This window comes from Rhineura floridana, chromosome 2, assembly GCF_030035675.1.
Source record: "Rhineura floridana isolate rRhiFlo1 chromosome 2, rRhiFlo1.hap2, whole genome shotgun sequence".
Taxonomy (NCBI): domain Eukaryota; kingdom Metazoa; phylum Chordata; class Lepidosauria; order Squamata; family Rhineuridae; genus Rhineura; species Rhineura floridana.
The window spans coordinates 167,210,978-167,238,868 of record NC_084481.1 but is presented as its reverse complement, the minus strand read 5'-3'; the positions used below and the strand labels follow the sequence as shown (position 1 = coordinate 167,238,868).

At 46.2% G+C, this 27,891-nt stretch overlaps 1 protein-coding gene across 7 annotated transcripts in view; it reads right to left on the bottom strand.

Moving 5' to 3' along the window:
* Positions 1-11,125: 11,125 nt before the first annotated feature.
* LOC133377366 (cytosolic phospholipase A2 epsilon-like) overlaps positions 11,126-27,891 on the bottom strand; it is a 76,459-nt gene continuing 59,693 nt past the window's right edge. For all 7 annotated transcript variants that reach the window (XM_061611326.1, XM_061611329.1, XM_061611331.1 and 4 more), the window contains 5 exons: positions 24,672-24,782; positions 21,606-21,794; positions 19,340-19,506; positions 15,425-15,611; positions 11,126-11,848 (listed from right to left, as the gene is read on the bottom strand). In XM_061611326.1, the coding sequence (XP_061467310.1) occupies positions 11,640-11,848; positions 15,425-15,611; positions 19,340-19,506; positions 21,606-21,794; positions 24,672-24,782 (863 nt within the window). In that variant the 3' untranslated portion in view covers positions 11,126-11,639. The remainder of the gene's footprint in view (positions 11,849-15,424; positions 15,612-19,339; positions 19,507-21,605; positions 21,795-24,671; positions 24,783-27,891) is intronic.

The window sequence follows — 27,891 nt, the reverse complement described above, 5'->3', positions numbered from 1 at the left end:
AAATTGAAAATACCCCCCATGCCATTCTGATGCTTCCCATAAGCTCATTTCAAATCAAAACCTTACAAACCTTATAGTCCTGAACTCAGAAACACTTGCTTAACAACCCTCTCAGTTTTCATGGTGATACACAAAATAGTCAGAGAGAACAGTGAGTTCAAAGTCTTAAAAAAGAGGAAAAACTTCCAGAGCCCTTTTGGACTTTTTTCTCTGAGAGTTCTCATAATCTGTTGAAATTCATTAAAAATCAGCCATGTTCACAGAGTACCTGTAATCCTAATACTGACCTTGCCCCATACTCTGACCTTCATCCTCTGCAGTTTAAAAGTTAAAAAAATGCCTGGCTGATTTTTCATTAATTTAAGAAATTTTGGCTGGAAGCCAATGGTAAGGGCGGACATGTTCAGTAAGAACCAACTGTCAGAGATCTAAAAGCCTCACAGCTGCTGGGCTTGGCTAATCAAGGGGCCACACCCATACCAGACTTTGATTTCACATAAGACAGTCATGGCTTCCCTCATAGAATCCTGGGAAGTGTAGTTTGTGAAGGGTGTTGAGAGGAGACTCCTGTTCCACTGAGACAGCTTCAGTGGCCAGAGTGGTTTAACAGTCAGCCACTCTGTTTGAAGTCTGTGAGGGGAACTGGGTGTCTCCTAGCAACTCTCAGCACCCTTCACTAATTACACTTCCCAGGATTCTTTGGGAGAAGCCATGACTGTACAAAGTGAAATAAAGGCCTGGTGTGGATGTGGCCAGGGACAGCTTTGGTTTAAATTCATGTGGGAGACTACATGTGCCTGCTGTAGAATAAAAAGGTGGGGGGAAGGCTGAAAAGCAATGATACTGTTCACAGTGTTTTCCTTTTGGAAAGGGGCTTCCCTTCTGCCCAGTACCCACCCACCCAATCTCCTACCCCTCCCTGCCCCTCCCCCAGGTCAGTGTTGGACTACGACCTGGGAGACCAGGGTTCGAATCCCCACACAGCCATGAAGCTTACTGGGTGGCCTTGGGCCAGTCACTGCCTCTCAGCCTCAGAGGAAGGCAATGGTAAAACTACCTCTGAATACCGTTTACCATAAAAACCCTATTCATAGGGTCAACATAAGTCGGGATTGACTTGAAGGCAGTTCATTTCCATTTTCAAACATGATTGCACAGAAATAAATCCCATTAAACTCAAAAAGTATGCAAATGATCAAACCCACCCTCCCTTCTCCTTCCTCCTAACCCCCCTCTTGCCCCTTCCCTCCCCCTTCCTTTGCCCCCCCTATCCATCCACATCCCCTTTCAATCCCCTCCTTCCCATTCCTCCTCCTCCCGCTCCCCTTCCTCATCCCCATGGTCAGTTTTACCTATCTTAAGCATGATTGCAGGGAAGTATATGCCATTGAACTCTATAAGCATACAAATGATCAAACCTGCCCTCCCTTCCTCCTTCCTTTGTCCCCCTCCAATACACTCCCTTCCCCTTCTCCCTTCCCCTCCTCCTCCCCCATGGTCAGTTTTTCCTATCCTAACCATCACTGCATAGGAGTAAATCCCATTGAACTCAATAAGCATGCAAATGATCAGACCTGCTTTTCCCCTCCTTCCCCTCTCCTCTCCCTTCCTCCTCCCCTCCCCTCTTCCTTCTTTCTCCTCCCCTGCCCACTCCAGCCCTCCCTCCCTGGTCACTTTTACCTATCCTAAACTTGGTTGCACGGGAGTAAATCACACTGATTTCAATAAACATGCAAATGATCAAACTTTTCCTTCTCCTCCCCTCCCCCTCCTGCCTGCTCCCATCCCAGCCCTCCCCTCTGCATTTCCTCCCCTCCCTCCTCCCCTCCCCATCCCCTGTGGTCAGTTTCACCTATCCTAAGCATGATTACAGGGGAGTAAATCCCATTGAACCCAATAAGCATGCAAATGATCGAGCCACTCTCAATAAACTTGCACAGGATCCCATTTCTTACCTCCTGGATTAAAAAGCAGGGAAATTCACTAATAGGCAAAAAACCTTGCAGTTTAAGAACATACCTATAGCCAACAGATATTTCTATCAAACTATAAAAGCAGGGAAATTGGGCAGCTATAGTGAATGCACCAGGGTAGCAGGAGACCTGACCTCCTCTCTGAGATATTGGACTGCCCTACAAATTGGTCAAAATGCAAACACCATTTGGGTTGGTCTTTCACAGTCCAATCCACTTCCTGTGTAGCTTGGAAGAATTTGGTAACATGTGCCTCTGAGCATATGGTGAGTGATGGCAACACCTGCAACCAGCCCAAATAATAGAAAGAAGACATGTGCTGTGCCGATCTTGTTTTAGCAGGGAAGAAGCAACATTATTAAGACAGTTGATATAGTTCACTTTAAATATGTCTGATTTATTTTGCAATTTTAGTGAAGTTTCCTATAGGAAATCATTGTCTTTTGTTTCTGTTTCTGTGAAGATGTGAAGTACAGCAACACTTTGCAAAATTTACACTAAAACTCCAAACGTAATTGTGGAATTATTTATTAATTTATGTATTACATTTGTATACCACCCCATAGCCGAAGCTCTCTGGGCGGTTTACAACAAATAATGGCATTGACTTCTGCAGAATAGTCTCCAGTGGACCTCAGGAGTGTCTCAATTTGCACAAGATAAAACAGTGGGAGGTGAAATATATTCTAGCAAAATTCTAGGTGTGTTCTATGTTCCCACCTTGCCTTAAATAAAGTGGTTTAAACATAGGAGGCTGAAAACATGCATCCTCTTTTTTCCAACAGCTAGAGCCATTGCTGAAGTAGCAACATATTGTAATCAGTCTGATTTTACATCAAATTGCAGTTTCAGATTCAACTGTTAATGTACCCAAAATAGAAATAGAACATAACCTCCAATTTGAAACACAAAAGGCTGCCTTCACCATCATATGACATTGACCAATAAAATGGCTTTGAAATTAATGAAAATACATTTGACACAGATTTCTAGGATGAATAAGGAGGGGGGGAAATTTTATGGTTTAGATTCTTTGTAGAAACATTAGTAACACAGGAAAGAAGCAAAGTAAGAAGAACACCAACAAACATACAAAGATATAATTCTCTATCTCTGGAGATGGCAAGTGTTGCCACCACTCACCATATGCTCAGAGGCACATGTTACTAAATTCTTCCAAGCTACATAGGAAGTGGATTGGACTGTGAAAGACCAACCCAAATGGTGTTTGCATTTTGACAAATTTGTAGGGCAGTCCAATATCTCGGAGAGGTCAGGTCTCCTGCTACCCTGGTGCATTCACTATAGCTGTCCAATTTTCCTGCTTTTTAAAGTTTGATAGAAATATCTGTTGGCTATAGGTATGTTCTTAAACCGCAAGGTTTTTTTGCCTATTAGTGAATCTTTCTCTATGTTACCAACATCCTGGATATATCTCAGATTCAAATTTTGCCCTCATTAGGTTCCAGATGACAGGAAAATGCAACAGATGTGCCTGTAGTTGCCCCAACATAGAATCTTCAGCTACAGAAAAGCCACATCCATCTTTCCCACCACCACCATTTTCTCTCTGTTTCATGTGTGATGAGGTCTTCCAAGAATGACTACCCAGGGCCACTAATTAACTGGATGAAAGTGAATAAACTGAAATTCAAAAGATGGATATGAGATGTTGATGACAAGGGGACCTATAGATCTTAATATAGGAGAGTATATTTAACTGTTTTTGAGAGGGTCACACTCTTGCTTATGGAACTTTGGAGTGCTCCTAGATCCAACTTTGTGTATGGATATCAAGCTGGTTCCTGTAGTCAGGAAAAAGTTGGACTATTATTCCAGTTGTGTCACTTTCTGGAGATGATAGACCAGACCACCAACTTCCACCACGGCTGATTTGCCTCTTTATTATTTATGAAATATATATCCTGCCCCTCATCACACATAATCTCAAGGTGGGTCATAACAATGGAAAATATAATAAACAAACAATAATAGCAACAATATAATATGCAACAAAATCCCAATCTGCTCAGTAGATCACTCAGTACCCAGCCAAGTATCTCTCAGGCACACAATGTGTCATGGCCCCGTCAGAGGACTCCTCAGATGAGGATGACTCAGGAGTAACAGCAGCAGACCCAGGAGCAGCAGGAGACACGGAGGAGCCTCCTGAGAATCCAGCTCCTTCTGCCCCTCAGCTGCAGAGCACCCCAGGGACAGCAGAGGCCCTGCAGCCAGACACAGACAGTGAACAGGATACTCCCCCCTCACCTGCAGAACGTAGACAGCAGAAGGTCAGGCAGAAGAGAGGCAGGCCTGTCTCCTTAAGGCCCAAACGCTGAGGGCTCACACCTGCTGTCCATCCTGCTCTTTATAAGGCACACCTTGGCTGCAGCTTGTTGCTGACTGCAACGTCAGGCGTGGCTTTGTGTAGACCTAGTTTCCCTGCAGCATCTCTTTGACTGACCTCCTTGGCAATTGATCCCGGACCTCCACTGACCTCGCTTCTGGACTTCTGACTCGGCAAGTACTCTTCGGATAGGCCTGGCAGATTTACAACCCGACTGCTGGCTAAGGACTTTCCTTCCCTGCCAAAGACCCAGGAATTTCCAGCCCCCCCTGACACTGCTGATGCAGTGTAGAGCTGACAGTTTGCAGTCAGCCCAAACAAAGCAAGCAACAAAGGAGTGGGGGAAGTGCTGACCATGGAGCAACTCCAGCAGGAAAACTTGCTCCTGCGCTCACAAGTAGACCAGCTGCAGTTAGCCGTCCAAGGCTTGCAAACCCAGCTAGCAGCAGCCCCACCCCCTCTCCCTACAGGGAGAGCCAAGTGCCCTGTGACTCTCCCAGAGAAATTTACTGGGGCTTCTGACCAGCTCTCAGCCTTCTTGGCCCAGGCCCAGCTCTTCATGGAGTTACGCCCAGAGGCCTTCCCAGATGATAAGACCCGGGTGGGATTCTTGATTAACCTCTGCACTGGGGCAGCAGCTAGATGGGCCACGCCCCTGCTCCTTGAGCGGAGCCCCGTGCTCAACGACCTAGCCGCCTTCACCAGAGAACTGAAGGCTATGTTCGAGGACCCAGTCCAATCTGCCACAGCCAACCGCCGGATACGCAGGCTGCGGCAAGGCCGACGCCCCTTGGGGGAATATGTAACAGACTTTCGTCTATTGCAACAAACCCTGGGCTGGAACGAAGCCGCTCTCATGGACCAGTTTCAGGAGGGTCTGTCGGATGAGCTCCTGGATGAGCTAGCTAGGGTGGAGCGCCCTGGAACCCTGCAAGCCCTCATACGCCTGTGTCTCCAGATTGACGGGAGGCTGGAAAGCAGGCGTGCTGCCAACCGACCCCGGCCAGTCTACAGAGCATCAGCCCCAATGGCTGGGCCCTTGGAGCCTGTCGGCAAGAACCCTACACCCCCGGCAGAACCGATGCAGCTGGGAGGGGCTCGGCCACGTCTCTCTGCGGCCAAAAAGCTGCGACGCCAGCAACAGGGCCTGTGCCTGTATTGCGGGGCCCCGGGACATTTTGCAGCCCAGTGTTCCGCGAAACGACCCACAGCCCCTGCCTTGGGAAACGCCCATGCCCCGGCCTTCACAGGCCCCTGAGCCGGGGCACCCTCATGGTTCAAGGGGCCTGCCACCTCAGTTCCTCACCGCCCAAGCATCTGACCATGTTGATTGCACTGACAGTCCCTGGAAGGGGGACCCTACAAGTACCTGCCATGCTGGACTCAGGATCCACCAGCAATTTTATGGACGTGTCCTTTGCCAAGCTCCACCAGGTTCCTAGTCAACCCATTCACCGCCCCCTCCTGGTGGAAACTATTGATGGCCGGCTTCTCACCTCGGGCCCTGTAGTACAGGAGACAGTGCCGCTCGACATGGCCCTGGGGGAGCACGAGGAAAGCCTCCAGTTCTACCTGGCTGCCGCACCCCACTTCCCGGTTGTGCTGGGCCTGGCGTGGCTCCAGCGGCATGACCCCATCATCCAGTGGTCAACGGGCCAGCTGGCCCTCAGATCCCCCTATTGCCAAGCCAACTGCTGGAGGCCGAAGGAGCGCATCCTGATGACCCAGGAGGCAAGCTCCATGCCCGAGGCCTTACCGGAACAGTACCGGGAGTTCGTGGATGTGTTTGGGAAGCAAGAGGCAGACCAGTTGCCGCCCCATCGTCCTTACAACTCTCCCATTGCCCTGCTCTCCGGAGCCAAGATTCCCGTGGGCTGGCTTTATTCCCTGTCAGAACTCGAACTGGCAGCCCTCAGAGAGTTCCTCGACAAGAACCTGCGCCGAGGGTTCATTTGCCCTTCCACGTCCCCTGCAGCCGCCCCTGTCCTCTTTGTCAAAAAGAAATGTGGGGAACTCCGGCTGTGCAATGACTACCGCGCCCTCAACCAGATTACAGTTCGGAATCGCTACCCTCTGCCCCTGATCCAAGAACTGTTAGAGCGGCTGCGGGGCGCTCGCATTTTCACCAAACTAGACCTGCGAGGGGCCTACAACCTGGTGCGTATGCGGGAGGGCGATGAGTGGAAGACGGCCTTCCGCACCCGTTATGGGCACTTTGAGTACACCGTGATGCCGTTTGGCTTGTGCAACGCTCCTGCCGTCTTCCAGCACTTCATGAACGACATCTTCCGGGACCTCCTAGACCGCTTCCTGGTGATCTACTTGGATGACATCCTGATCTACTCGCGGAACCCCTCGGAACATAAGGAGCACGTTCGAGCGGTGCTGCAGCGCCTGCGGGAGCACCGCCTCTTCGCCAAGCTTGAAAAATGCACCTTTGACCTCACAACCATGGATTTCCTAGGCCATCGGATCTCGCCCTCGGGTATCCAGATGGATCTCGCCAAAATTGAGACCATCCTCCACTGGGCAGCTCCGCGAAGCCCCAAAGATGTGCAGCGCTTCTTGGGCTTCGCCAACTATTACCGCCGGTTCATCTCCCACTTCTCCGAACTCACCACGCCCATATCAGAACTGCTTCGAGGCAAAGAGAAGTTTGTTTGGACTGAGGCCGCTCAACAGGCCTTCCGGCGCCTCCAACACGCCTTTACATCTGAACCCATCCTCCAGCAACCCGACCCTACCCGACCTTACATAGTGGAGGCCGATGCATCGGATAAGGCAGTGGCAGCGGTCCTACTTCAGCCGGTGGGGAGCAAGCAGTCCCTGCTCCCCTGTGCGTTCCATTCCCGGAAACTCAATGCTTCGGAACAGAACTACACCATTTGGGAGAAGGAGTTACTGGCCATCAAAGTAGCCTTCGAGACCTGGCGTCATCTCCTGGAAGGGGCACGCCATCCGGTCCAGGTACGAACAGACCACCGAAACCTGGAGCACCTGCAAAGCGCCCGATGGCTGAACCAATGCCAGATCCGGTGGTCCCTGTTTTTCTCCCGGTTCCAGTTCACGGTCACCTACCTCCCTGGCCACCGAAACACCCTAGCAGACGCGCTCTCTCGCAAGCCGGAATACCGAGCCGAGCAGGTCGATCGCCCCCTTCGCCCAATTCTTCGCCCAGAGAACTTTGCCGCTACCCACCAGCCACAACCCCTCCTGGACCGGGTGCAGGAACAGCAGCAAAAGGACCCCTACGCCCTGGCACAGCAGCGAGAGCTCCAGTCAGGGATGCCCGCCCGGGACAGCCCCTTTTCCTTGCAGCAGGGCCTCTTGTATCACCGGAACCGGTTGTACGTTCCCTCGGGAGCTCTGCGGGGAGAGGTGCTCCACCTCTGCCATGACAGCCAGCCAGCAGGGCATTTTGGAACGTATAAAACCCTCCATCTGGTCCTACGGGATTTCTGGTGGCCCCGGGTCCAAGCGGACATCAAGGACTATGTAGCGGCCTGTGATACCTGCCAGCGAGCCAAGAGCCACCCCGGCAAGCCCCCGGGGCTCCTGCTTCCACTGCCTACCCCCCCAGGCCCTGGCGCTCGGTCTCCCTGGATTTTATCACGGACTTACCGGCCTCCCGGGGAATGACCACCATCCTCGTAGTCATAGACCTGTTCACCAAGATGGCCCATTTCCTCCCCTGTGCCGGCCTACCCTCTGCCCCAGAAACTGCGCAACTGTTCTTGACCCAGGTTTTCCGGTTACACGGCCTCCCCGACCACCTGATCTCTGACTGAGGAGCCCAGTTCACCGCCCGGTTCTGGCAGGCCCTGTTTTGGGCCCTGCACGTCCAGATCCACTTGTCCTCCGCCCACCACCCTCAATCAGATGGACAAACAGAACGTACCAACGCCACCGTCGAACAATACCTGTGGTGTTACACCTGCTTCCAACAGGACAATTGGGTGGATCTGTTACCGCTGGCGGAGTTCGCGTATAATAACTCCGTGCATGCCTCCACACGCCAGACCCCGTTCTTTGCCTCTTACGGCTACCACCCCGATTCTTCCCCTCAGTGCGACCCCCGTCGCCGGTCCCCGCTGCGGATGTCATGCTGCAGGAGTCGCAAGCCCTGCAGGCAGTCCTGAAGGAGCAGCTGGAGCAGGCCAAGGACGCGTATAAGCGCTTTGCTGATCGCCACCGCCAACCAGGCCCACCGCTGAAGGTAGGGGACCGGGTATGGCTCTCGACCAAATTCCTGCATTCGCAACGGCAGTCTCACAAGCTGGAGGCTTGGAACGTAGGTCCCTTCCGGATCACCCAGCAAATTAACCCGGTGGCGTTCCGGCTCCAACTCCCTGCCTCCTTCCGCATTCACCCTGTCTTCCATAGATCACTGCTGACTCCCGCTCTCCCGCCTCACCCCTTGAGTAGTAAACCGCCACCCCCGCCGCCGATACAAGTCGACGGGGAAGAGGAATTCGAAGTGGCGCAGATCCTGGACTCCCGGAGGCATTGTGGCCACCTCCAGTACCTCATAGACTGGCAGGGGTACAGCCCTGAGGAACGTTCGTGGGAAGAGGCGGCGCAGGTGAATGCCCCTCATCTGGTCCGGCACTTCCACCAGCGCTACCCGGCTGAGCCGGGCCCCGGCGGGAGGCGGAGGGTTGGTCGTGGGGCGGGGGATAGTGTCATGGCCCCGTCAGAGGACTCCTCAGATGAGGATGACTCGGGAGTAACAGCAGCAGACCCAGGAGCAGCAGGAGACACGGAGGAGCCTCCTGAGAATCCAGCTCCTTCTGCCCCTCAGCTGCAGAGCACCCCAGGGACAGCAGAGGCCCTGCAGCCAGACACAGACAGTGAACAGGATACTCCCCCCTCACCTGCAGAATGTAGACAGCAGAAGGTCAGGCAGAAGAGAGGCAGGCCTGTCTCCTTAAGGCCCAAACGCTGAGGGCTCACACCTGCTGTCCATCCTGCTCTTTATAAGGCACACCTTGGCTGCAGCTTGTTGCTGACTGCAACGTCAGGCGTGGCTTTGTGTAGACCTAGTTTCCCTGTAGCATCTCTTTGACTGACCTCCTTGGCAATTGATCCCGGACCTCCACTGACCTCGCTTCTGGACTTCTGACTCGGCAAGTACGCTTCGGATAGGCCTGGCAGATTTACAACCTGACTGCTGGCTAAGGACTTTCCTTCCCTGCCAAAGACCCAGGAATTTCCAGCCCCCCCCTGACACTGCTGATGCAGTGTAGAGCTGACACAATGACCCATTAAGAAGGCTTGTCAGAAGAGGAGTTTTCACCTGATGCCAACAGCAGTCAGTTGATGCCACCCTCACAGATGAGAGTATTTCATAACTGGGTTACTCTAACTGAGAAAGCCCTCTGGGGGATCCACATCTCGTGGACTACCAGAGGAGTCTTCCCAGCTGATCTCAAAAGCCAGGTAAGATTGTATAGTTGATTTTTCAGAAACTGGATACCACAGTATCAATACCTTGAATTTAGCCCAGTGAGAAATAGGCACTTAACTTGACTACTAACAGTAGTACACTGTTGAAAACAGTTCAGAAGCTTCCACCAGTCCAGAAATTCAGAATATGGCAGCTTGGTTTCTGTGTGGAGGTAACTGTAGAGTTTACATAACGTTGATTCTTGCTGAGCCCCACTGTTTACTAGTTTGCTTCCAGGTCAAATTCTAGATGATGTTTTTGACTTTCAGAGCAAAACCCACATGCATGTGTGAGAGAATTGCTAGTGGAACAGCTATTTGTGATAGGGGTGTGGAAAGGATTGATGGGTAGAGTTAGAATAAGTGGCAGGTACAGAGTGTCGGTTGGAAAATGACAGAGTGGGGAGAGTGTGGCAGAGAGACTGTGGGAAAATGAGACAAGAGAGATAATGAAAGAATGGGCGAGAGAGTTAGGATAGCTGTTACAAATAGAATTTCTGGTCTGTTAGGTCAGGACACTAGAACAGCTCTGTGTATAATAACAACTTGTTCTGGATGTTGCATTCCTTAATTAAAAATACCCTTATGCTTTAGCTGTCTGTATTCTGGTTTGGGTGGATTCCAAGGTAAATACATTGCAGCCCATGTATAGATGCATTTCAATAAGAATATAAAAGGAGAGTCCTACTGCTCTCTATATATCAGTACATGGTGGCAGCAAGTATTTTGAGGGAAATCTGGACTCAGCAGAGTAGCTCAGGGACTGACCAAGTGACCACCTAGGAACAGGACCTGGTGGGGGACCCGGGAAATGCCACAGCATGTTTACTCAGAAATATACTGCTCTGTATTCAATGGGGTTTTCCTCCATTGCAAGTGCATTTGGAATTGAGTCCAGATTATGAAATTCACAGATTAGGTTTGCTTAATTGAAATCTTCAGGCTGAGGGTGAGAACAGATGTCTCATAAACTTTGGGACAGCATAGTGGGATACTCTTCCTATTTAACTCATTCAGATTTTATAGATTGTGGACCAATAGAACTGGATTTCTATGACTGTGTACACTGTTTTGAAGGCCTATGACTGAAGACTGGCCCATACGTTTGTTAATAAATAATTAAATAAAATGCCACTGCATATGTAAAATTAATGGATTTGGAAACAATAAAAATAAATTATATTATCTATTTGCAGTTTGCTTCATACATATAAAAATGTAATTACTTAAAAGGAGACACAAAATATTTAGCCAACAACTATTCAGAATGTAAACTATTAGCTGTACAAATTCTGTATCTGTAGCTCTATAGTTATGACACATAAATAACTACTAATATAAAGTCTAATATGAAGTCTACAATTAAAGTCGTATTTATTTCTAACCTCTAGAGATATTTAAACAGGCAGCATTTGAGAAATTCACATTCAGTTTCTCTTTCTGTAACCCATAAGATTGAAACCTGCTTTATGAATTTGAATCCCCTAATTTCTGTGACATGAAGCACAACAGTTGGTTTTAGGCTGCATTTTTAACATTGTTGTGTTATATATATATATATTATTCACAGCTTAGAATTTTTAAAAATATGAAGCAGTTTTTAAAAAGTGTTTTTTAAATGCTTTAAAATAAGTGAATAATTTAAAATCATTTCTTGAGATTATATAGTGCAAAGATATAAGAGAGGGTACAGGCAGTCTTGAGTGCAATCAGTTAGACAGTCCCCTGAACCAAAGATTTGCAAACTACTGGCCTACATGCATGGTCATAAACTAATCTGTTGGGGGGGAAACAGCACATTCTCATATACATTTGATTTCCTTATTGTAAAAGCCATGCATCCATCTCACAGATACTTTTTGCCATGGTGCCTATTGCTGCTGGTGTCTTTTTCTCTCTACTGCTCTTTGCAAAGCCTGGAGAATCAAGGGTTTATTATTCTGAATATTATAGCTTGTCAGTTCCACCAGTTTATCAAAATCTTCCTCTGTATATGTAAAGCATTCTATGTGATATGGAGAAGAGGGACTGGTCACATCAACTTCACCCTGCTTCAGTTCAGAGGGGCTGCGTTCCACACCTGCAAAACAAAAAGGCATGGTTACATTATCACATTACTGAAAGCCCACGCTCCTAAAGCCCACCTCTCTCTGCACATGTTGTTGAAAAAAGATGATCAATGCCATTCTTGCAAATGAGATCCAAAAGTGTGGTGTCTTTGCAGTGCAGGAATCACAGGAAAAGGGAGCCTTGAGGGCACCCATCCAAAATGGGAAGCTGTTTGTATAAACAGACGGCTGATGTGAAGGCAGGCACCCCATGTGAATGTGGTGTTACATTGGTATTCTGTCTTTTTGCTAAGAGTGGCATTCACTGGCTACCTCAGTTTTAAATTGTTTCTCAGACAATTTCTCATTCAGGTACTGCCATCCATGCATTCTCATAATATGAGAAGAATCCACCTCTGTCAGGTCCAAATCATTTCAGTCGGGTTTCAGGCCTGGTTTTTGCACGAAAACAGCCTTGGTCACCCTGTATGATGACCTCTGTCGGGAGAGAGACAGGGGGAGTGTGACTGTTGATTCTCCTTGATCTCTCAGCGGCTTTCAATACCATCGACCATGATATCCTTCTGGGACGACTGGCTGAGTTGGGAGTGGGAGATACTGCATGGCAGTGGTTCTGCTCCTACTTGGTGGGTCGGTTCCAGAAGGTGGTGCTTGGGGAACATTGCTCGGCACCCTGGACTCTCCAGTATGGGGTTCCGCATGGGGTCAGTTCTGTCCCCCGTGCTGTTCAACATCTACATGAAAACATTGGGTGCGGTCATCCAGAGCTTTGGAGTGCACTGCCATCAGTATACTGATGACATGAAGCTCTATTTCTCCTTTTCATCTTCTTCAGGTGAGGCTGTCAATGTGCTGAACCAGTGACTGGCTGTGACAATGGACTGGATGAGGGCTAATAAACTGAGGCTCAATCCAGAGAAGACTGAGATGCTGCTAGTGGGTGGTTCTTCTGACCGGATGGTGGATGTCCAACCTGTTCTGGATGGGGTTGCACTCCCCCTGAAGGAGCAGGTTCGTAGCTTAGGGGTTCTCCTAGAACCATCTCTGTCACTTGAGGCTCAGGTGGCCTCGGTGGCACGAAGTGCCTTCTACCAACTTCAGTTGGTGGCCCAGCTATGCCCTATCTGTACAGGGATAACCTGGCTTCAGTTGTCCATGCTCTGGTAACCTCCAAGTTAGATTACTGCAATGCACTCTACGTGGGGCTGCCTTTGAAGATGGTTCGGAAACTGCAGCTTGTGCAAAATGCAGCAGCCAGATTGGTAACAGGGACCAGACGGTCCGAACATATAAAACCGATTCTGGCCTGCTTGCATTGGCTGCCTGTATGTTTCCGAGCTTGATTCAAAATGCTGGTTTTAACCTATAAAGCCTTACATGGCTTGGGACCACAATACCTGATGGAATGCCTCTCCCAATACGAACTCACCTGTACACTACACTCAACATCAAAGGCCCTCCTCTGGGTGCCTACTTGGAGGAAAGCTGGGAGTCTGGCAACAAGGGAGAGGGCCTTCTCAGTGGTGGCCCCCAAATTATGGAATGATCTCCCTGACGAGGTGCGCCTTGCGCCAACACTGTTATCTTTTTGGCGCCAGGTCAAGACTTTCCTCTTCTCTCAGGCATTTTAGCATGTGTTTTTAAATTTGTATATTTGTTTTTAATGTTTTTAATTGTTGTAAACCTCCCAGAGAGCCTCGGCTATGGGGCGGTATACAAATGTAATTATTATTATTATTATTATTAATAATAATAATAATATAATTATAATTATCTTTGCCCAACAGTTGTCAATTATGCTATAAACGATAGAAATCTTGCTCCACACAATTTGCATTATGAGGTTCATTTGCCTTTTTTACAGTATAATCCTATGCATGTCTACTTAGAAGCAAATCCCATTAACTTCCATAGGACTTATTCTCAAGTGAATGTGCACAGTATTGTAGCTGTCATCTATTTCTTTTCTGCAATTCTTCCCAGATTTCCTTTTTGCTACAGTTTGCTGCTTCACTAACAGGTCAGGACAGGATGCAATGACTGCAGTGCTTTTGCATTCACATTATAAGCTGACCCAAAACATTGTGCCATGACAGAGTCCTGAAAAGACAAGAACGGGCAGTCTATCTGTAGAAGACTCACCCTATGCAGCTTTCTATAGGCATTTTTGTCCACAATACAGCTAGTGCTATGTCAGTACAACTCTACACCTCTAAGTGAGTAGCAGCAACCTTTATAGAAAGGTTTAAAACTGATTGTGAACATCAGAGCAGCTTTGGAATCATTGCGAAGCAAATAGATACAGGAACTACAAGTGCCTTGTGCTTCCTAATTTCATGCTTGTTAGAGTCTGAAGTAGGACTTGTGCATCTTCAAGCTAGGGATGGATGAATCTGTCAGTTTTGGTTTCTCTCAGATTCTGATTTTTCCAGTCTTAAATTCAGTTCTCCACATTTCCACGTCAGCTAGTGATTTTTTTAAAAAAAGTCACAAATATTCATACACATTTTCATGTACATTTCTCTTCTCTATATACATTTTTGTATGCATTGTTGCCTAATATACACAATTTCCCCTCAAAATACAGATTTGTACATTATTTTCATTAATATACACATTTTTACGTGCACTTTCTGCTAATGTACACTCTTTGTATGCATTTTTGGTTGAATAACTGCATCAATAATGCTGCGAAAAACAGAAGGGAGTAGAAAAAGAGGAAGGCCAAACAAGAGATGGATTGATTCCATAAAGGAAGCCACAGACCTGAACTCACAAGATCTGAACAGGGTGGTTCAGGACAGATGCTCTTGGAGGTCACTGATTCACAGGGTCTCCATAAGTCGTAATCGACTTGAAGGCACATAACAACAACAACAACTGCATCACAAAATTCAGAGAAATGTGAATTCCAAAAGATAGTTGTGCTTTATTTCACACGTTGGTTTGGAAAGAATGAATTACCAAACAAATTGCACCATCCCTTCCTCAAACTCAGCCCAAGTGTTTGTACAAGTTGTTCCCAGATTGGGAATGTGTACATCTCACCATTTGGAAGGTTGTGAATTTTCCACTTTGGAGAAGCACAGGAAAAAGGAAACAGGCCCTTGTTATTCAGCTCCCTGCACTTCACCACCACATCCAGTTTTCCCCTAGTTCAGTAAGTGATAAGCAAAAAGGCCAGTTCAGCTGTGCAGTGTATTATTCTTCAGTACAAACATCTACTATCCTTCTATAATTTACTGTCAGTACATCTCCTTCTAAAAAAGGTTAAAGACCCCTAACAGGACAGACACAACAGCTTTGTGAAGAATAGCAGGAGACCATTTGTGCTTTAATAGATATTTTATCCATGTAACTTCACTTAAATATTTCATTTTCTAATTATCCTGCCAATTGCAGGGTCATATAAGAACTGAAGGATTAAAAAATAAAACAAAAGGGTTACATGAACCTAAAAAGAAGGATAGCTTATCAGGAGGATTATCGGTGACAATTATCCCAGTGTAATCATTTGTTGGTTTAGCAAGCAGTGAGGATTCAGCTATAGAAAAAACATTAATACAGGTTCATTTTTGATAACTTACCTGGTGCTTTATATTTTCTGAAGGTGTCATTTATTAGAGGGAAAAAAACCACAATAGGTGCTTTTGAGTTCCCAGGATCTTCAAATATGTAGCACTCCTTTAGATCCTTATTCTTAACATGACTCATATCAACTTTGGGGAAAGGAATCCCTTGCTTTGAAAAGTATCTGGAGGCTTCATCTAAAGCCTGAATTATCAAAAGACAAAGCAAAAATTAAAATGAGACTTTACTCTTACTGAAATAATTTATTTTTGCTTTTTTAAAAAGGTGTTTAGTTTTGTAACCTTCCCATGCAATTCTAACCAGTCATTTGCACTAGACGCTGCTGCATGGAACTATGCATACACCTCCCTTTTCCTCCCATAATGGCATACTGTGCGAGTTCACATGCACCTGTGTATGTAGGTGGGGGGGATGTAGATAGGAAACCTGGCTCTTTTGGACCTATGGGAATCCTTCATGTTGCTCCTGTGTTGCTAGGCAATTCTGTCCTTTGCATTTATATACAATTTCAGTGTGATCAAACTGCTTTACATTCATTATATAAATAAACCTTTCAAGAACTCTATAAGGTCAGCAAGTATTATTATCTTCATTTGACAAATGAGGAGCTAGAGATGAGGAATAACTGGCTTTTTTCAAAGGGCTCCTAATTGAGTCCACAGCAAAGATGAGTTTTGAATTATGGATTTCCTAATTCACAACAGCTCAGTCTCTTTGCCCTAATTCTCATCTGGTTAATAAGAAAGAAAGGAGTGAGAGAAGAATATCATTACTTTTAGACCAACAGTAGGATAAAGGCAACAATAACTAGTACAGAAAAGTAAAGTAGAACAAAGAACTTCTTTCTATTATCGATCACCATCTAGAGCAGCCTTTCCCAACCAGTGTGCCTCCAGATGTTGTTGGACCACAATTCCCATCTTTCCTGACCATTGGCAATGCTAGTTGAGGCTGATGGGAGTTGTGGTCCAACAACATCTGGAGGCACACTGGTTAGGAAAGGCTGATCTAGAGTGTGTAGGATTTTGGACCCCTGCTGGGGACTAACTATATTTGGCTTTCTCTCCAACTGCATTTCCCAGTTCAGTTCCCCCCCCCTTTTTTTCAACAATATTCCAGCTGGTCTGAACTGGCTAGTGCTTGTGTAACGGAAGTTCAAAAATAAAAAAACATTATGAAGATGGGACCATTTGATAAGCAATTTCTGATTGGCCATCTTGAACACACATAAGAGAGGGTTCAAACTATACTCTGTCTTAGTAAGGAGACCTATTCCACTCATCTCAAATTCCTATAAATATGTAGAGTATTGTCCCACTGTTTGGATTCACTTCAAAATGACATGCTCTGAAACCCAAGACACTGCAGGAAGGAAGACTTGGAATCATCTATACCTGCTGCAGCCACCTGCTGGACCAATATATATTACAATGATCTCAGTTTGTTTGCATCTTGGCAACATAAGCAAGGCACCCCAAATCAGTTAGCCCTTGGTAGGAGGTGGAAGCTTTGAACTGGGGATATATTTGTTGATTTGTCTGTTGCTATATTCTTGTTGTTGATGCTGTTTGTTAATCTGAATAAATACAGTTGTTTAACCATATCTCAAGATCCTCCATGGCGCAGAGTGGTAAGCAGCGGTAATGCAGCCGAAGCTCTGCTCGTGGCCGGAGTTCGATTCCAAAGAAAGGAGGTAGTCGAATCTCCGGTAAAAGGGGTCAAGGTCTACTCAGCCTTCCATCCATCTGTGGTCGGTAAAATGAGTACCTGGCATAAGCTGGGGGGTAAAGAAAGGCCAGGGATGGAACTGGCAATCCCACCCCATATATATGGTCTGCCAAGTAAACGTCGCAAGACGTCACCCTAAGAGTCGGAAACAACTCGCACTAGAAGTGCGGGGACACCTTTACCTTTTTTAACCATATCTCAGGTGTGAGTGTGGGAGACAGAGACGGGGGGAGGGGAACAGATACTCAGATATCCAAATTGAAGTCCCAGATTTTCCTTGGGATGGTGTCTGAATGTAGAACTGAATGTTTGTTTTTTAAAAAGGAGGTAACACACAGATTGCTGAACCGAGGGCTAGATTCTGACCCATGAATTTCACTGATATCCCACTCTGTGACCATTGTCAAGGATTGACTAGCCTAGAGAATACTTAGCCTGATGAATTCCTAGCAACACAAAAAGTCTAAATCCAAGTAGCACAGCAAAAAACACAAAAATATGGTTACCTCCACAACTGAGAAGGCCACAGTTAGAAAAAAACAGCCAGGTATATAAAGCCATACAGGACTGAGACAGAGACCCAACAGCCAGTAGTAGAAAAGTGCACTATAACACAAGACTGAGGAATATAGCAGAGCTTGGAAAAGTTACTTTTTAAAACTACAACTCCCATCAGCCCCAGCCAGCATGGCCACTGGATTGGGGCCATAACCTAGTATTGGTAGATCCTAATAGCTAATGAGAGGCCTGCTGTATCAGCAGTGATCATCATGTTCTAGGACCAGCCTAGGATGTTTTGCTGCCATTCCATATACAGAAGCCAACCCGACTTGCAGCTGAATCTTATTTCAGCACTGGCAATGGGACAACACACCTAATGACAGCAGGTTCACTTAGGATATGCAGGTGAAGCTGCATGGCATATACAGGTCTGTCGTCCAACACTCTTACTTCCCATTCAAGCAACACTCTACCTAATGGTAGGGCTAGTCTTGTAAAGTAGTTAGTCAAACATTATAGATTGGTAAAAGGTTTGCAAAATTCTGAGGCTTTAATATTTTTTTATCGAATTCAGATTTAAAATTGATAATTTTTTAATATGGACAATTACTTTCTTTCAATTTAGAAAAGTTACCAGTGAAACCAACTACAGTGAAGACTCGGGGTAACAAGGTGAGGGTGACAGCTGAGTAAGGAAACTGAGAAATTTGAAAATAAAGTCACACTTAACTCAACTTGCTTCTTTAAAAAAGATTTGGAAGTTGATGAAAGCTAGTCTACATGTTCTTGTGGCTTCCACATGGATACCGTTCAGTAAGAGTTCTGGATAGCAGCTGCTGCACATGATGATCAGACTAGGAGATATTCAACTTCTACATCCCATCAGTGCAAGGATTTCCACTTGCACAATGGGACTTCCCCCTCTCGTCCCCCCATGTGTGCCCTGCAGCCTCCTCAAATCCAGAGGGTTGAGGGGACCTCTAGAACAGATTTAGGGGACACGTAGGGGAGGAGAGGAGGAAATGATCCGTTGTGCAAGGAGAAATCCTTGTGCTAATGGAAACAAGAGACTTGCCACTATGCTGAATTCTACCCACTTTGTAGAACAGCTTACTATGGCTCTGTCTGCACTATACATTTAAAACAGCACCATACCACTTTAAATAGTCAAGAATCTAGGGAACTGTAGTCTCAACCATAGTTTGAGAGTTGTTAGATGATCTCCTATTTTCCTCACACAGCTACAATTCCCAGTGTGGTTTGTCAACCCTCTTCCTAGGGAACCCTGGGGATAGTAGCTGTGCGAGAGGAATAGGGGTCTCCTAACAACTCTCAGCACCCATAACAAGCTATGTTTCCCAGAATCCTTTGGGGAAAACCATGACTATTTAAATTGGTATGATACTGCTTTAAATGAATAATGCAAACAGGGCCTATGTGTGTCAGCCCATCATGTTTCTACTGGCACTGGTGTGAAAATTCTTCACAAAATGGTGGCAATCCATGGGACATAGCTATATTATACTGCAGCATAGAGTCATTGCCAATCAGACGTTTTTTCAAGCAGCCTCCAGGTGGTGTTCATAACATAAGAACATGTAAACTAACTCTTGAATTCAAAAATATGAAAACAGAAAGCAATGATTCAAAAACCACAAATGTCTAATTGCAAATCATCTCACCGATGTTTGTGATCCTGAAGAATAATTTAAATGCAGAATAACATCCACTTTTCTCTCTGGCCTCAAGAGTGGTGGGTAGCTGCAATCCATATAGACTGCAGTATCTATGAGGGACAGGTATTTTGATGTAGGTGTCAGCTGGTTTGGAAAAGTGTCTAGTGCAGTATCTGAAAGACAAATATTCTTCTTAGCAGTTTTCAGAAGTAATCTGCTGCTTCTTTGATTAATTTATCTTTTTCCAATTTTCTGCTGATCACTGGCTAATATGCAATATGTGCATTTGTCTGCAGTTTTGAACACAGTTTTGCATTTCAAAACTCAAGGCCTTCCCTGGCAACAAAATATGATTTTTTCAGCCAATTCAGATGTAATGTTCTCAACTTCATAAGCCATGGTTTATGAAGTCATGAACGAGCATTGGGCTCCAGTAGCGGCTCAACTGATTGTGCAAAGCCACAAAGCTAGCTTCTCAGTAGGTGTGTCACTGCTGCTTAATGGAAGGGGTAAGGTGGCAGGGATGATAGTATGATGAAGGTGAACTGGTGGCAGTGCCGGACTGGTGCCACTAATATGCCTGAACCACACCAACTCCGCCGCCTTGCCCTTTCCCCTCCCAGTCAACAGCAGTGACATATCTGCCAGGAAGCTAGCATTGCAGCTTTGTCCCAATGCAGAAGACATTACTGTCAGGCCTGCACGATCCTCCCTCCCTCCTTTCAACCATAACAGGGAACACTGGTTTAAACAAACTGGATCTTCACTCCAAAGCTGGCCTTAGAGGAGAGGAGGGATGGGGAATGGGAGGAGTGTGTAGGCTATGGCTTATTTATTTATTTATTTTAAAAAATTACACCCTGCTTTTTAAGCAACTTCCTCCACATAGCAGCTTACAATTTCCAACACAACCAACTCCACCTGACAGTAAAATTTAAAAATCGCAAATGCAGTACAACTAAACAACAAACCAGCATAAAAGGGAAAGTACAGAACCAGAATCTAAAACATAATACAGATAACAAAACAACATTAAAACATAAAAACCAACACGAATTAAAAACGGCAAAAAATTAAATTAATGAATAAAAATAAAATGAAGCCAGGAATATTATGTCCAAACCAGCCCTGTATCCTCATTCATGTTCAATGCATGAGGTGGTAGAAAGTACACTGTTCTTCCATGCCCCTCAAGTATTGATGAAGGAAGGGGTAGAATGAGGCTTTATGTGATTAACTGAAGGCAGCAGGGAAGGCAGGGGGCAGGTTGGAGCAACATGGTGCAACTGGAGAGCATCTAATCATGTGGAGGGATGAGAAGGTCATTGACCCACAGCCACTTTGGCTGTTGTTGGCCTCACTCCAGGTACTACCTTTCCGTATCTGTGTCATATAGCCCCAGCCTATGCCATGTCTCTTCTGCCACAAGTGACAGTCAAACAATGCATGTTGTTCCCATCATGCATCACCTCATAGTCCTCACAGTGGACTGTAAACTCTGGAAATACAACTACGGTTCTGTATTATCCCTGGTTGTTTCCAAGAGAAAAACATTGTACCAATAGCTGCTGCCCTGGGTTCCTTCTGGGAGGAAGGGCGGGATATAAATTTAATAAATAAATAAAATGTTAAGCTTTTTTGTGAAAATTTGCATCAGTTTAATTGGGCTCACGTTGCCATCTACAATTGTGTAAGTTTTTATCTCCCTCATCATCTGCACAGTCAAGTGCAGGGGAACAGTGACGGCAGACAGAGATAAAAAAGGGTAGGATTGGGGAGTTTTACACTTTCTGAAATTGTTCTTTTCAGGGGAGAAGCAAACCAGGAGAATACTTAGCTCAGCCCTAATATTGCATGTTTATGTCTCAAATCTGGAAATTTGCAAAACAACCTCACATAAGCTGAAAGTACAAAGTTAAGAAAAATGGGGGGGGGAGGAGAATATTGAAAGCAATGGCCTTTTTCTTGGAAGAAAGGATGGGGGTCCAAAGTTATATGAGTTGTTCAAGAACTCATGGACTGGGATATAAAAACTGAATGATCCCAATATATCAGCAGGACTGAGAACTTTAGATATCACAGCATTTACTGAAATGGATAATTTTAAATCTTAATGGTTTAACCCTCCCAGAAAAAACTGACTCCTAATAAGATAATTGCGTATAAATATCTGTATGTAGTTTTTAACATGAAACTCATAGTGTTTCTCCATCAGATATTATCTTAATAAATTTCAAATTTTACAAATTACCTTAGAATTCTGACTACTCACCTTTCCATGTAGAAAAGTTCTTATTATCTAGATACCCATTGTTGAATTGGAACCCCCTTAAGAAATTGTGGAACTCTGAGGTTGTTATGCGTAGTGTTATGATTTCATGAAGGATCTTAGCAAATTTACAAGGAGGGATAACCAGGTGAGTATTCAGTTCATGTGGTCTAGGTGGCTGAGGAGGCGTTTCTGTTGCATATTGAAAAAAACTATAAGTTAAATTTACTGCAGCAGTTATAAGGAACACAACCAAGTATGCTGTAATAATTGTTTTTATTATTATTATGGATTATGAAATGGTTGTATATTTTTTAAATATATACAATAAAGCAGATATTCAGATATTCATTCATTGAGAATGAATGCCTATGGAGGTAGGCTCCAGCCATTCACCAAAACTGTGTGTCCCTGCACATTCAAATGAACCCATAAGACTACAGGTGTTCTAATAAAAGCATGTATGCCAGATGCAGAGTCTGTTCCCCATGATAGGGTACAAGCTATTCCCTACATGCCCTATTGTCAGGGTCATCCCAAGATAGTTTGCTTCCTGAGGTAAAGAACAAGATGGTGACACTTTTCAATGTATAGAAGCCAGCCAACCTGGCAGTTAAATCTTACTTCAAACACTGGCAACAGGACAATATTCTCCACTTCACCCAAGAGTAGCAGCTAACTTATTTGTTGCATTAACAAACAGTAGCTTTTTCAGCTGATATACCGAAACTTCACACAACTGTCTTTCACACGGCTGCAATGAACATCTTGTTTTCATCCCTGACATGTGCACTGTTCCCCACTGTGTAGGAAGTCTAAGATTTCATCCCATCACCATGCAAGCCCTCTCCCTTTAGGATCTGACTTTTTAAATTATTGTTGTATCGACACAGGGCTGTGTGTGGGAAATGCTGCTTCTATCTGCACCTATGCTGGAATACCGGTACAGTTTTCATCAGGCAAAAAAACCCCCCACACAACTAAAGGGCAGGAATGCACTGCATGCTTGGATGCCTGTCATGTGAGCAGCTGCAGTTAGTGCAAAACTCCCACAATCTTCCGGGTTCCCAGCCTTGCAAACAGATTATTTCTGGTATTATTTATCATGAAAATTTGCGCTAAACTTGCACTATCTTCCACTAGAATTCCAGAACTAGCTTGTATGTCATGTGAAAGGTCAAATATAATGCACCAATTACAAGGTAAGAAATCGTCCGAATAACGGAATAAAGTGCAGTGTGAAAGCATCCTTTCAGCAGCTCGCCACCACTCCCTACCGTGCAAGGACTTGCTGCCTCAGGCAGATGCCTCACTCTACATAATGGTAGGACAAGCCCTGCCTATTATTGACTTATCAGCAACAAGTACAGTGGCAAGCCGAGGGAAAAGCAGAAGAGATAACTCTGCACTACTTAAGTGCACCATTAAAATGTGCAGTCCGTTATTTAAATTGTTACCCTGTAGAGATGTTCATATGGACCTCTTCATATTGCAAAATGTTTAATTGTTTTGGAACAGGACAAAGAATTGTCTCCAATGTTAGTCCTTTGCAGAGTAGACCTACTTATTCTTTAAATTGGATTCTTGCATTGAGCAGGTGGCTGGGCTCCATGGCCTTGTAGGCCCCTTCCAAGTCTACTATTCTATGATTAAAATTAATGGCCATGGCTAATTTAGGTTTATTAATTTTACTAGGTCTACTCTGAGTATTACTTAATTGACTACAACCCCAAATCAATAAGTTGCTGCTATGGCTCAATTTGTTCTTGACATAACATTGCACTGCCTTCTTGTGAAAATAATGGAAGTTGTTTAGATTTAGCTTGGTGGGCGATCTGGTGCCAAATTTGTTGCTGCTAGTGTAGGCAGGAATTATGTCACTAGAATGAATACTTGATGCTTGGACTCACTGTTGGGCTGGATGAGGGCCTGTAAACTGAAGCTGAGTCCCAACAAAACAGAAGTGCTGTGAGCTCGTGTGGTTCTTTTATCTGAAGATTAGGTAGCCAGCCTGCTCTAGAAGGGGTTGCACTCCCATTGAAAGAGAAGGTACATAGTCCAGGGATGCTCCTAGATTCAGCATTGCCACTGGAAGACCAAAGTGGCCTCAGTAGCATCAAGTGCTTTTTGCCAGCTCTGGCTGATTCCCCAGTTACAGCCATTACTAGACTGAGACAGCCTCACCAAGATGACCCATGCACTAGTAACCTCACGGTTGGATTACTGTTATGTGCTTTACGTGGGGCTGCCCTTAAAGATGATCCAGAAGCTCCAGCTAGTGCAGACAGTAGCAGACAGGTTGCTAAGTAGCTTAAAGAAAGAAAAAGGGGGGGGAACCCAAAATGTTTGAAAAATATATTTATTATGACAAAAGTCCAATGCATTTCGGCCACTCTGTGGTTTGGCCTTTGTCAGGGGCTGTAAACCAAATCATGAGAACACACCTGGGTTTGTGTATATATATGAGCACGCTCAGTGAATACTTCTTCATGGTCATTATCAGTGTGAGTAGTTTTGCTGGAGAAGAATATTTTAGACCCATTTATGTAAGTAAAAAATATTTTTTCACATATATATTATGGTTTTATGCTGTATGAAATTCCTACACAATAATATGGTGTGTTCTCATGATTTTGTTTACAGCCCCTGACAAAGGCCAAACCACAGAGTGGCTGAAACACGTTGGACCTTTGTCATAAATATATTTTTTCAATCATTTTGGGTTTCCCCCCTTTTTTTTTCCCTTTCTTTCTTTCTGCTTTTGGATGCTTGCCACCTTTTGCTGTTGGATTTGCCAAGTGGCTTAACCTATTGTGATCACGTGACACTAATTCTGAAAGAGATGCATTAGCTGTCAGTACACCACTGGACAAAATTCTAGGTAATAATGTTGATTTATAAAGCCCCACACTATGAGGGACCTAGATATCTGAATAATATGCAAGCCTGGATGTGTTTGTGATAAAGGATGACCTAAAAATATTTTAAATACATAACAAAGTAAGAGACAAGATGAAGTTAAAGTTTAAAATTTATCATCAAATGTAAAATGAAGCATGCATGACTAACCAATTTCCGTTACCCTGCTCTGGGTAACTCTGTTCCAAAGGCTTTCTTCTGAAGCATCAGTTGTACGCCAGGCATCCAGTAGGTTATAGGAAAATACATTACTCCACACACCTGGAGAGAGACAGAGGGAGAGAGATCTAGTAAGAAATTCAAATGTCATAAGAAATGCCTGTGCCCAATAGCATATCTAGGAATATAATTATTGAGAATTCTAAATATTGTTGAATTACCCACAAAAACATTAAATAACTAGGAGCTTCGGACAGGAAGAGTCACAAGTTATTCAGCATGAATTTTCAGTATTACTAGTTCTTGAAGCAATCTTGTTTAAATGAGGCAGGGTTAGTCTTTTTTGGCCTGAGGGCTGCATTCATCCTTGGTCACCCCTTCAGGGGCTGCATGCCAGTGGTGGTGTGGCCACCCCATACTGTTGTGCCCACAGGACACACACATACAAACCCCATTTCAGATCAGCTGAGGAGAGGAATTATCATCCCCTCCCACTCATGATTGATCTCATGACTGAGGGACAATTTGCATCTGGATTGTTAGTGTCTACTTTATTTTTTTCTCTTTGCTGCCACTGCCAAAAGAGTGGGATTGGAGGAACCTGAAAAAATTCTTGGGGGAGGGGTCTCATCAAGTCCTCAGGGCAGGGATTTGCCACCCCTGGTTTAAGCTGTAGGTGAGCCAGATATTTTAAGTATTTAGGCATAAAGGGCAAGCCAAAACAAAAACAAAACCAAAATAACATGAAGCACAATCTTTGAGAGGCCTCACGTTGTGTTAAAATCTATTTCACAACTTTCCTGCCTTCTCCGAAAAGGAGTGCAGTGATTAAGTGGGGTTCAACCTTTATCTTGAATATACACTCTTTTCATTCAGGCATATCAGTCTTCCAAAGAAAGATAGCATTTTGATGTTTCCTTTAAAACAGGGACTGGGATTTGAGCAGAGCTTGGAAAAGTTACTTTTTTGAACTACAACTCGCATCAGCCCAATCCAGTGGCCATGCTGGCTGGGGCTGATGGGAGTTGTAGTTCAAAAAAGTAACTTTTCCAAGCTCTGGATTTGAGTAGGGTGCTAGCATCATCAGCTGTCAAAGAGGGCAACACCTACGTGGGAAGGAACTGCATAATTCATCCAACTGACTTGCATGGTTCCCGCTTACAGTTATTAGCAGATTGACAAGATAACCAGCTGCATAGAAGCAGCTACTACATTGCTCTGAAAACATACACTATGAGAAGTGCCTGAAATATATTTTCCATCTCTGAATTTAACCCTAGGAAGAGTACGTTCCTTCAGACGTAGTCAGAGGGTCCCCCCCCCATCATTAAAGAAGCCGCCAAAACACCCTCCAGCCTGTTGGAAGAGAGGTTGGCGCCAGCTGCCTGTCTTCCTGCCAAAATCCCCTCTGTTAGGAGCAGGGTTGGCACTGGCTGCTTGGCTTCCTGCTGCAGCTGCCACAGTGTTCTATGGTGCTAGACAATGAGGAAAGGGCGGCAGTGGATGGGACTTCTTAGGTACCGTGGGCAATTTTTCTTTAGCTTTTCCCTTTGCAGGAAGCTAATGGGGCTACTGCTGTTGCCCAGCAAAGGCTTCCCATTGGGGAAAACAGGTGGGCTGGAGCAAGACTGCTGGAGCACAGCTTGGGTCTAAAAAGGGGCTGGTGATTAATGGGAGAAAGATTGAGGACTTGCAGTAGGGCAGGAAGGCCAAACGGCCTTTTTTTTAGTAACAGACAATCCCGTTCCGTGCCCGGGACCTACCGGGCAGAGGGACGAGCTTGCGGCCGCTGTCGATGTCCCGGCCGCCATCTTGGATGGGATGCGTGCACACTTGGCGCGCTGGCGCGCCGTCGTGTGACGCGGCAGGGAGGCGGGGCGGCTGAAGGCTATTTAAGGCCGCCCCGCCTGCTTCCCGCCATCCAGTTCAAATTTCGGCGGCAATCTCGGCAGCCGCAGCAGCAGCAGCAGCTTCGGCTCGGCGCGGCTCCTTTCGGCAGCAGCCTCGGCGGGGCTTCTTTCGGCGGCAGCTTCGGCGGGGCTCCTTGGCAGCAATCGCGGCAGCAGCAGCTTCGGCGAGGCGCGGCTTCTTTCAGCGGCAATTTCGGCAGCAGCAGCTTCGGCGCAGTGCGGCTTCTTTGCCGGCGCACGTGGGCCTCCGGAGGCTTCCTGAGGCCAGGGTGGCTGGGCGGCAGCGAGCCCCCCCAGCCTCATTGAGAGACAGGGAGGCAGCGGCGGCTGGCACCAAGGCCTATGCGGCGAGGATCCTGGGGCAGTCACTACGAGGCGGCAGCGCAGGATCGGCTCCAGCAGCGGCGAGGACCACAGGCTAGGCGGCCTTTGGCCGGCAACTTTTAAATTTAATTATTAGTTTTAATTAACGCGGGGGTAGGTGGGGCACGACCCCAACCATCAATCCTTGCCACGTGCAGGGCAATTAGGCTCCCCTCCAGGATAATTGGGTGCCGGGAGGGGGTATTGAATAAGCAGGCGGGCCCCTTCACAACGTTTTGAAATCACGTCGTTTTGTAAGCGGGGCCCCTATCTCCCTCTAGTATGCCACCTAAGAAAGGACAAGGGGGGCCAAAAGGTAAAGGAAAGGCCCCCAGAGCAGGGGGGAGATGCCCACCCCCAGCGGCGGAGGGGGCAAGGAGTGGGGAGGGGCCACCATGGGCGGCCATATTAGCCAGGTTGGAAGCCCTAGAGCATGGCTCAGGCCATCCTAGTGCACCTCGGGACCAACCTGTGACAGGGAAGAAGAAGGACCCACCACCCAAACGGTCTCGGGGGAAAACGCAGCGGCCAGTGAACAGTGCTGATGCAGGGGCTGTTGCTTCCATCTTAGCGCGACTGGATGTGCTGGAGGCCGGGCTCAGGGCTGAGGCAAGGACGCCCAGCATAGAGCCAGGCGCAACTCCCACCTTGCAAGCAGCCCCAACAATGCAGCCCGCACAAGGACCTTCGGCGGAAAGCACACAGGGTGAGTCCTCTATCATGCCACAACAACAAGGACAGCGGCAGTGGAGCTGGGCCCCCTGGGGGTACCCCTACTGGCCCTTTTCCCCACCAGCGGTAACCGAGGGATATGGGCAGGCAGGGACCCCTGCCGGTGGGGGGGAGGTTACGCCACAGCAGCAGCATCCCCTAAGGGAGGCCTGCGAGCAGGTCTGGCACCTCGCTGCTGGGACGGCGACGGAAGGAGGGCATCAGCC